The 11,323-nt window shown below is 38.9% G+C and overlaps 1 protein-coding gene across 1 annotated transcript in view; it reads right to left on the bottom strand.

Annotated features, from left to right (window-relative positions):
* Nucleotides 1–10,227: 10,227 nt before the first annotated feature.
* LOC107551655 (5-hydroxytryptamine receptor 3A-like) overlaps nt 10,228–11,323 on the bottom strand; it is an 8,872-nt gene continuing 7,776 nt past the window's right edge. Inside the window, exon 9 of the mRNA XM_016233352.1 lies at nt 10,228–10,539. Within this exon, the coding sequence (XP_016088838.1) occupies nt 10,250–10,539 (290 nt within the window). The 3' untranslated portion in view covers nt 10,228–10,249. The remainder of the gene's footprint in view (nt 10,540–11,323) is intronic.

Genomic DNA, 11,323 nt, shown 5'->3' with positions numbered 1-11,323 from the left:
CCTGCAAAACACGCTTTTTAGTGATACAGGGAGCGCGCTTTGCACACTTTCTAAGGTATAATCCATTCAGAATTTGTATGAAACTTTCATTTTTTGGACACATAGGCTACACCCTGCAAAGTTTCGGGAATGACATCGGCATATTTATGCGGGATTCACTCTCGAAATAGCAGTGATTGGCAATGGACGGAACATAAAATATGTTGATTTAATTCTGGAACAGGTCCTGGCCAAACCTCTACAGCCAGCGTGTGTCCCGAGCGAGATCTAATTCACGGACCAAAAGCTTGAGTAAACTTTATTGAGATCGGGGCATATCAACCAGTAATTTAAAGGATGGTAGAAAGTTCAGCAATGAATGGTATGCGATTTATGACAGAATATAGTCCCACAACTGATCTTTTTTTTTTTTCTCGCGTGCTTTGGTAACAACGATTCAAAACGGAAACATTTCAAGTAACACGGGAAAAAGACACGGAAAACTTCAGTAAACATCAGAAAAGCAGCGAGAACATTTTTGGATAAAAATGTGAAAGGCCATCAACTGACAAACGGGAAGCATCACCATTCAAGTTGGCAGGAAGAGCCAAAGCTAGTCCACAGTTTACTAAACGGTGGCAACCTCTTTAAGTTATTCTTGACTGTGTTGTATTGACTGCTTTGATGCGTTGCGATATGGTAGGGCATTGTTTTGCATCCGAAAAAATTTGCATCTGAAAATGTATTTATTTATTTCATTTATATATTTTTTTTTTTTCTTGCCCGCCGACTCAAGAGTCAAATGTCGCCCATGGTGACATCCCTAGTGTTCACAAATATCAACAGCACCATTCAGTGTACAAAATCTCATGACATATCTTGCAAAGTCCTGACATTTTCTGTTCTCCATGCAGGTGAGAAGCCGTTTGAGTGCAAGCTCTGCCACCAGCGCTCCAGGGACTACTCAGCCATGATAAAACACCTGCGTACCCACAACGGAGCCTCACCGTACCAGTGCACCATCTGCCTGGAATACTGCCCCAGCCTCTCCGCCATGCAGAAGCACATGAAGGGCCACAAGCCTGAAGACATCCCCCCGGACTGGAGGATAGAGAAGACTTACCTGTACCTCTGCTACGTCTGAAGGAGGGAGACGGTGGGGATGGAGGGGAGCGGGAGGGCGAGGGGTTAATGCGCCTGGAAACACAGTCAGGAAATGGACAGATTTGTCGGAGGGGCTGGGCAAGGCAGAATGGGAATGGACAGGAACTAAAAAGGCAGAAATCTTACCCCGTCAGTATCGCAAAACTGAAAAAAAAAGCATCATGTTATAGCCATATATCGGTTCGCAGCACGGATCATATGGGAAGTCCTCTCTCTGCATGTCAGCTTACGTCCCAAACTTTAAATATGTCTTATCAGTCAAACACACACTTCAGCAATGATCCCTTCTCTTCGTAAGGATGCCCTCTTCTGGTACAAAAATAGTAGTGTGAACTAGTGTTTATCTCTGACTGATCAGTTCGATCGCAGCAGAGATGTCGGTGCAAGAAGCACTTAGATCCATCAGCGGTAACGTGCCAGTCAGGTACTCCACAGCTAATATGAACCGTCATGATCATCAGGGTCGCTACTGCAAACTGGGATGTAAGCTTCCTGCAAAACATGTTCACGATGCCCGGCTGACAGTCGGTGTGTAGATCCCTCCCATATGATTCACATTCATTAAGGGCTTATTGGTTTAACCAACGTACAAATCAGCTAAGCTCTTAGTACTCTGCTCATCAACGTCATTTCACGTTTTTTCTCTCTCATCATAGCTTCGTAGCACGCATTACAAGCTGACTTCACGACGACAGTTTTTGTTTGATGTTGGTTACTCAAGCGCCACATTTCGAGTTTATTTTAAGCTGTATTATGCGCACACTGTACATGTTCACATTATCTCCTCCTTCACTTATCAATTCTGAAAATCGCTTAACCGTTTGAAATGCATACAGAACATCCATTACACACTAGACATCTAATCAACTGTTTATGCTGTTGTTCTAGAGACCAAAATGATGACTAAAGCTGCTTTTGTCAGTGGCTTGCAGGCTGAGCGGCACTGTGACGTTCAGGGCTCGTCCGCACATATCCGTGTGTTCGTAGGTGGCCACGAGGCTTGGCTTGTCCAGCCGGGAACGCTGGGATGAATGAACAGAGCAGATCAAATCTTTTGGTTTGGTTCCTTTTGCTTTCTCTGTGTTTCCTATTATACCTTGATTTACTTCAGCACATCGTACTTGAATTACCTCGTTTTTTTGTGACCTCGTGTGCTAGTGTTTTATTTTTTCCTTTGTTTCTTTGTATATTTTGATTGTTTGCTTTGCGTTTGTCTTTCAAGCAGGGGAGCTCTGAAGCGGCGCGTGCTGTTAAGTACTTAAGAATTAAGTGCCATGGTGAAGAGAGATTATTTGTCTTTCGTTCAACGTTTCTTTAGTTTTATTCTTTGCATTAATCTTACCAAACTTGGTATTATGTTTTTGTTTAGTTTTTGTTTTACTAACCCTGCTTGTTGAAGAGCTTGTGGGTTTGGTCATTTTTGTAAGCTACCTCTAAGTTTTGTTTCTTTGTGTTGTGTTTCGTTTGCGAAAGCACATTGTTGTGTTTTGCGTTTTGCATTATTTCAACTTCATCTCACGCTTTCAAGTATTGTATGTCGGAAGCGACGAATATGAAAGGGTAAGATTTGCTTATAGGAAAAGTGGGTTAAAAAAATAATAATCATAACTTAGGGATATCAGTCCCCCCACCCCTGTAAATGTTACCTTAAGAGCAGAAAAGAGATTTCTGAAGCCTTAAGTTCGGGGTCGGAGTTGATCTGGGAGGTGTGTATGGAACAAGTGAAGTGTAGTACTTTAAAGTCTGAAAAAAAAACAATGTTAAACTTGAAAATATGTGAATAGAATTGTAGTTTTGTAATGTGAAAAAAGAAGGTTCACAGAGCGTGAGCCACTAAGAACAGGTCATATGCAGCAGTGCATTGTGCGTTGGACAATTGGGACTGCAAGTGGTAATCAAAGATGAAAGGAAGAAAAAAAAACTAAAATCCTGTCAGTTGACATGTTTCTTTGTATGAGTGTAGTCCTGAGCAAGAGCCAACAGAGGCCATTTGATATATAAAATTGTGATATTTTTGTATTAAGTGTCAGTCCCTTTTTTCCATTTGTTGAGGTTGCAGCGGGGCAAAACTTTGTAGTTCTTTTTTTATATCATTAATCTCTCGTTTGAATCGTTTGCCTTGCTCCTCTTCGGTAATGTTGGACAGTGCGTGATCCTATAGTGGTAAATGTTGCTTTCTGGATGTCAATACATTGCAGGTGAAGGACTAAATCAGCCACATTCTCCTTTGTGAAAATAAACAAAACAATATGTGATGCCAATGATCAATTACATTGCACACAATATCTCAAAACAATCAATGTTGCCAACGTTTTGTTTTTTACTTGAAGTGACTAAAAAAAAGAAGGGATGGGAAGACGCGTTAAATGAAACGTAACTGTCGTTTGTCTTGCCGTTGTTTTCTGGAAAACACTGTGAGTTTGGGCATATTTGCCTCCTGTGAGAATTTAAAAACTAGTAGCTCCATGAAAAAAAAAAAAGGCAGAAATATATATTTTGTTCTGTAAATGGATCATGTCGACTGGGTAAAACAGAGTTTTGCAATATGTGGCAACAATACGAGATATTAAGTCACATGTTAGTGTAACTTTTTGATCTTGTACTTTGCTTTGAGTGTTTTCACATTGTGTGTGCGTGTGCGTGTGTGTGTGTGTGTGTGTGTGTGCGTGCGCGCGGAGAGAGCACATTAGTGTCGAATGCACTAATCTGAAAGTCATGTTCTATGCCACTTTTCTCTCACCATGATTAAAAAATATTGGCATTGATATAGTTCTTCCCTCAATGTTCTTCTGATGTTTCTGTAATATCTTTGTGCCTAAATGAAATTGTTCAACAAATTGTCCACATATATCTGCTTAGTTTCTGTATTTTCAAGAAAAGTATTGGTGTCTTCAGGGCTCCAGGGATGCCATGATGATCTCAGATCGATTCACCTGAGACTATTTTTGTTGTAGTTTTAATCATTTGGTCTATTTTCAGTGGTTCCACTGACGACCGATCAGTATTGTAGTGTTTTATACGCAGTTCGAAAAAAGACAAGCCAAACATTCCTCGGAACGGAATATGTGTGTTTTTTCACAATGAATATCTGAGACTATTTTTGTTGTAGTTTTAATAATGATCATTTGGTCTATTTTCAGTGGTTCCACTGACGACCGATCAGTATTGTAGTGTTTTATACGCAGTTCGAAAAAAGACAAGCCAAACATTCCTCGGAACGGAATATGTGTGTTTTTTCACAATGAATATCCTACTTTTGGGGGGGGGGGGGGGGGGACCTTGTTCTTTTTTTGCCTCAGCAACAGGTTTGCTGATTAAACCTTTCAACAATGTCCCTTTAACATTCAGCAGGTTGTTGAAGCATTTGTTCTGCCCCTACTAGACATGTTTATTTGTTGTTTAAAGTACTTATGTTAAAGAACCGGTAAGCCATGCGTCATCATTGCATCCCTGGAGTTGGCTCACTGTGTTCCAGTGTGGTGTTCTAGAAAGAGTAGCCATTTCATGCTGTGTTGCCATGCATGTGCCATTGAGGTCAAAACTAAACTGTTTGAGTAACAAAGCACCAAGACGTTGTCTTTTTTTATATTAGCACTGAGGACCAATTGCCCTGTCGGACCAAGCATAACAAAGCTTTTTATGTAGCAAAGCAGTTTCTCTCTTCCCCCTGTCTCTACTGGATCCCCCTCTCCTTTCCTGGCTTGTCTGTATTTTTTTCCTCCCTTGTGACAGCACAAGTGCCAGTCCTGTTGCTCTTTAAGAATATAGTCTTTTGTTTCTGGGCTTTTTATTTTTGGTTGTTCTATTATTATTATTATTTGAATTGTTATAGTTATGTCTACCTCAGCACCTAATCTTAGCCTAATCTTAGAAGGTGCCCAATTTTTTTTTTCCTGTTTGTTGTCAATTGTACAAATTTTAATTTGCATTAGAGCTTTGCAACGGTCCTCTGTATTTTCCAGCAACATGCTATTTTTTGTAGCACTACTTTCTGGATGTCGTGCTACAGATATTGGCATCAGTTATCTGATGTAGTCTTTCTTTCGGTGTAGGATCAGACACATCTCTTTGTAACATTTCAGTGTTCTCTGATGGAGTGTGAAAAAAATAAAGAATTTAAAGAGACTGAATGCTGCAGGTTTTCTTCTCAGTGTTGTCACCTAAGTAAATTTTGTGCCTTTAATAGTGAAATAAATTTTTTACATCCTACTAACAGTAGATTGTTTTTGTAGTGTGTTTTTTTGTATTTTTTTTTTTTTTTTTTATTATTATTATTTATGACTCTCAAAATAACAATGTTCAGTTGTATTCCTTAAATCTGCAGTTAGAAAAAAATAAATAAAAATGGACTTAAGTTTGTCTGGCTTTTTCATGTGTTCAGCTCATAGGAGTTAATGATCCTTTATACAACAAATAGTTTGTCATTTACTCACCCTCATGAAGTTCCAAACCTGTATTATGGAACATAAAAGGAGATGTAATGCAGAATGTTCTAGCTGCCCTTTTCTGTCAAAAGAATGTGAATGGTGACCACTACTGTAAAAACAAGACTGTGTATAAACATACATTTTAGTTTGTTCTCAAAGTAGAAATAGAATGTTTTATGATGCTCTTTTTGAAGTACGCAAGCTCCTGGTAACCATCCACTTCTGCACAGAAGAGAGAAGTGTGAACATTGGTATAGATTGGTAACTAGATGAGGGAGTAAATGATGATTTAAGTCACTTTAAATCACCTAAAAATAATAATAATAATTTATCTTTGTAAATATATCAGAGCTTTGCCTCAATTCACTAATACATGTGATTTGCTGTTCTTCATTATGCTTAGTTGCTGTTGTTCATTAGAGTCTGTAAACCAGGGTGTGAGGGTTTCATTAACCATTACTAATTAATTAGTCTTATTCAAACATATCTTTATAAAAAAATAATGTGAGTAGGAAAACCTACTAAATAACCGTTAATGGCATTGTAAATATAGTGCAGTTAGCACCACCTGCAGCTGAGATAATAGCTACCAAGTTTAATATTACAGTATAAGAGAGTAGGGGGGCAAAACAAGACAGCGAGACTGAACTTGATGCGAATACATTATCCAGTGAATCCTTAAGATAGCAAAGTGGAGTTACACACACAGGTAAGAGGACAGGTTCTGTGCCTTCACTGCCTGCTCTCATTACTATTCGGAGGGAAATGGACTGAAACAAAAGCAGTCTCTGCTTCTCTCATATTCTGGGGGGAGACAAGCTGAGAATACAAACCTCAGTGCTTTAGAGAGTCTGCCTGTGTTCGTTACATAGAGCTCTGTGTTAATACCAAGAAACATCTGAGCAAATAATGGCAATTTTCTGCTATGCTAATGCTCCTTCTGGTATTGTATCTGTCTAACACTCTGTGTGTGTGTGTGTGTCTTTGAGTTATGATCCTGTTGAATTATTGTAAACATCTGCCAGTGTTAGGCTAGACACACAGCAAAAGCTCAGCCTAACTGCTGCCATCTTGTGAGTGCCATTTGCCTGTTTATTCATATTCAACAATTGTCAGATAGAACTGAAAATAATCACGTTTTATGATGACAAAGTACGATTCATACGATTTTATTCATGTATGATTCCACATATAACACCAATACAACAGATATCACAAGGAGCTGTATACAATATAATACAACGTATTTCCATCACTAGACGTCATTAGCGCACTGTTAGTTGGTTTTGGTTTTCTCTGAACACGTTAACAAAACCGAAGTGAAATATTGATAGATTTGATACGTGTCGCTGCCACAGAAGTCAAGTCCCAACTCCCAATCACAGATTCCTATTGAAATGACTAGGTTTAGCACACAAAATTTTGCAGAGCAACAGTAAATGTAGATAGGGTCACATTCCATTGTATAGAGTGCCTTATGGGTCAGAGAAACAAGTGTGCGCAGCCATCTTTAGAATTTTGTCTTTGAACTTCCGTTTATGCGGTAGCTATATATATATAGCATTACTTATTAGTTATGTGCATTGTAATGTTCGTTGATGTCAGAAGATTTTAAAACGAGTAAATCATTCAGAAATTCGTTCGACCCTTCAGTCTGTGGAAATACAGACCAGAAGACAATGTGCTGAAAAGGGGCGGGGCTACAAAAGGTCTACATTGTCAAGCATAGTGATATATAAAGCACAACTCACAAAGTACATTTCACCGCAAATGAACCTGCTGCAAAATGTAAATAGAAGCGTTTCTCCTTCAAATGAAATTCGCATGGATTTTGCCCGCTAAAATTCGCCGAACAACAGTAAATGTGACCGCACCTTTACAGTGCACTGGCTAATGAAACGCTGCTATCTCTTTTCACCTTCTAACTATCTTTGGAAATAATGTGCCTCATATAAAGCACACAATGCTTACCTCAGTGTGCTGTGCTAATGAGTCTTTTAATTAGTTCTATCTATTAAGATGAAACAGATTTTTTTAATGATCGTCTGAAAAAAACAGCAGGGTTCATTTTGTATATTTGCTTTGCAAGGCCTTAGGAAGTAAAGAATCATCAGAGCGACGCTGATGCTGCTAGCACCCAAGACCGCTAGTTTTCGGCTAAGGTCATGTGATCTCCTCTGCATGAATAGCTTTTGTGCGGCGAGCAGGGGGTCCCATCTTTGGTTGCTCTTTGACCCAGATATGATCTAATGGACAGATCTAATGGGAGTGAAGGACTGAATGGTGGCCGTGGTCTTCTCAAATCCCTTCGATTGTGTTCCCAGCTAAGCCGTGCCTGCGGGCGCGAGCGGGCCCAGCCACAGCCGGTGGATGACCTCCAGCAGATGAATTTGCAAAACAAGTAACAGCCTACAAATGCCACTTGAAGCCATTTGTTATGACTGCGTATGGCTTTCAGGAATTACACAGCCAACTTCAGCCGGCCAACATTCCGTTCTTTGTTGATAGTGAAATTCCTCTGGCACTGGAATCCTATTGTGTGTGCTCCAAATGCAGACTGTATTTAATATTACAGATACAAGTGAAACTCAGGAGTATGTAATGATGTCCATAACATCAGCAGTTCCTTAAATACATTACATGGCCTTAGAAGCCCTCTGCTGGTCAAAGTTGAGTGCAAACGTCCAGGGTCAGTGGTTGTGTTGTTGTTGTTGAAATACAATTATGATAATATTGATTTGATAGGCATTTGCTAAGACACATCAAACTGTTGTTCCTCATAAAACATGAAGTTTGATATCTCTAATTCAGGACTGTTGTGTGCTGGCAGGATGGAGAGATGTAACCGCATTGATTGTATTGGGATCAATGCTCCCATTTACTGTCTAACTGATTTTTTTTTCTTTAATTATGTAGAGTGTCGATGGCATTTATCCAGGCCTGCTGAGTGCATTCCCAGTGAGGGGAAAATCTTTACAATTAGTTCATTTAGTGTCACAGGCAACGACTAATACTCAACCGCCCTTAGGCTGGAAGAGAGGGAACACAATGGAGACACGGTCAAACATCTTCTCAGGACATAAATACAGACACTTTACAAGATGTTTTCATTCCAACAACAGGGTTGCATATTTTTCGCAGTACTACAGAGTTTATCAGGATAACAGAAATTAAATGGAATGAAGGCTATTAATTGGTACCTAAAGGATAAATTGTTGTTTCCATGACCACATAAACCTTCAATTATTTGGTTCCAACATGCGTGAATAGGGTTGAAGTAAATATGGTCTAGCGTACACTACCGTTCAGAAGTTTCAGTATGTTTTTTTATGCTTTTAAAAAGTGTCTTATGCTCTCCATTTATAATCAAAAATACATTAAAAACAGTAATACTGTGAAATATTACCATTTAAAAGAACTGTTATTTTCAAATGTAATTTAGTGCTGTGGTGGCAAAGCTGCATTTTTAGCCATTACTCCAGTCTTCAGTGTCACATGATCCTTCTGAAATCTTTCTGGGAGAAAAAAATAGAAATCTTTTGTAACATTATAAATGATTTTACTGTCACTTTTGATTAATTTAATGTGTCCTTGCGAAATGGAATGAAGGCTATTAATTGGTACCTAAAGGATAAATTGTTGTTTCCATGACCACATAAACCTTCAATTATTTGGTTCCAACATGCGTGAATAGGGTTGAAGTAAATATGGTCTAGCGTACACTACCGTTCAGAAGTTTCAGTATGTTTTTTTTTATGCTTTTAAAAAGTGTCTTATGCTCTCCATTTATAATCAAAAATACATTAAAAACAGTAATACTGTGAAATATTACCATTTAAAAGAACTGTTATTTTCAAATGTAATTTAGTGCTGTGGTGGCAAAGCTGCATTTTTAGCCATTACTCCAGTCTTCAGTGTCACATGATCCTTCTGAAATCTTTCTGGGAGAAAAAAATAGAAATCTTTTGTAACATTATAAATGATTTTACTGTCACTTTTGATTAATTTAATGTGTCCTTGCTGAATAAAAGTGCTAATTAAAAAAAATTAGCTTACTGACTTTTGAACGGTAGTTTATGTCAGTGCGATTAATCAAATGCAGGAAGATTTTTGTTCTTAATATTGGAATACTCGGGCACAATACACTGCTGAAGGTTTTGATTTGCTTTTTCACAGTGAGTTATGTATTTCATATTTTTTAAAGCTTTGTTTGTCTGTTTGCTGCTGCTTTCTTTTTTCTTTTAAGCCTTTTGGAACAATTTCCATCGGCAGAGAAAAAAGAACCAAAATATCTTCCCAAAATGTATCTAAAATGTGAATTAATCTTTTTTTTTTTTTTTTTTTACTTTTTTTATGTGTTTTACTATTGTAAAAAGGGAATATCACACTTGCAGTCACCCTGTTTTACTGAATATGAGAAGACTGTGATATTATAACAATCATACTTGTATGTTGTATGCTTTTCAGAGACGGCAGTTTGAAGGGCTTTCATCTGGTAAGAACAGCAGTCTACAAGTATTCACTCTTGATTTGAAAGCACATTTCTCCTCTGTGGTGCTCAAGTTATTCTCTTGTGAGATAACAATCACATTACCAGCACTTAAACTACGTCAAACACTGCATTTACATTAAGCAGTGAGACAGAATTGGTGCCTTCCCTCTGTGACCCACATCTGTGGTCAGACATTCTGCCAGACGGACCACAGTGTGCCTAAAGTGATGCTGTAGGCCAACACGGTGAGCAGGTAGATGCGGAACAGCAGGACGTCCAGCACGTACCCCACCTGCAGCCACTCCTTAGCAATCTCCCTGCTCTCATCCTTCTTCTCCAGGAACTGACGGATGGTGGTGATCTCGCGCAGGATGCCGTCCATGACGGGAGACCCACTGTCCCGCGTAGACAGCCCCAAACCAAGGTTTCTCCCAGGGTCTCTGGATCCCTCGCAGCTGTGATGGTTACAGTGGACCGCTTAAAGAATCACAGGTGAATTTCAGGGCTTGTTTCATCTGTGAAAACTGACCGCCTACAGCACATTTGCTAAGCTCCACCCACTTTGGTACTGTTGCAAAGTCAAGCTTTACAGATCATCCTATAGGGATGGATATTTGTTGAATCATTTCTGTGAAGATAATTTAGGAATTATGCAAACACACTGGACTTGCATTATGAAAAGAGAATTCCTTGTCTGATCATTTAGTGCAGGGGGTTCCAAAACTTTTTTGTCAGCCAATCCCTGTAGTATATTTACCCCCTGAGGTTTTAAGGTAATATTTCAATAATTTAATGATACATTTGCAAGTTCATCATTCTCTGATATTGGTTAATGGTCACATGATTTGTATATCTACACTGAACAAAATTATAAACGCAACACTTGTTTTTGCCCCCATTTTTCATGAGCTGAACTCAAAGATCTAAGACTTTTTCTATGTACACAAAAGGCCTATTTCTTTCAAATATTGTTCACAAATCTGTCTAAATCTGTGTTAGTGAGCACTTCTCCTTTGCCGAGATAATCCATCCACCTCACAGGTGTGGCATATCAAGATGCTGATTAGACAGCATGATTATTGCACAGGTGTGCCTTAGGCTGGCCAAAATAAAAGGCCACTCTAAAATGTGCAGTTTCACATACACATACATTCAAAATGCCATCAATAAAATGTACCTGTGTTCGTTGTCCATAACATATGCCTGCCCATACCATAACCCCACCGCTACCATGGGCCACTCGATCCACAACGTTGACATC

Source organism: Sinocyclocheilus grahami, unplaced genomic scaffold (assembly GCF_001515645.1).
Source record: "Sinocyclocheilus grahami isolate Dianchi unplaced genomic scaffold, SAMN03320097.WGS_v1.1 scaffold428.1, whole genome shotgun sequence".
Classification (NCBI taxonomy): domain Eukaryota; kingdom Metazoa; phylum Chordata; class Actinopteri; order Cypriniformes; family Cyprinidae; genus Sinocyclocheilus; species Sinocyclocheilus grahami.
Note: the sequence above shows the minus strand (reverse complement) of the source record. Positions and strands in the feature narration are given on the sequence as shown.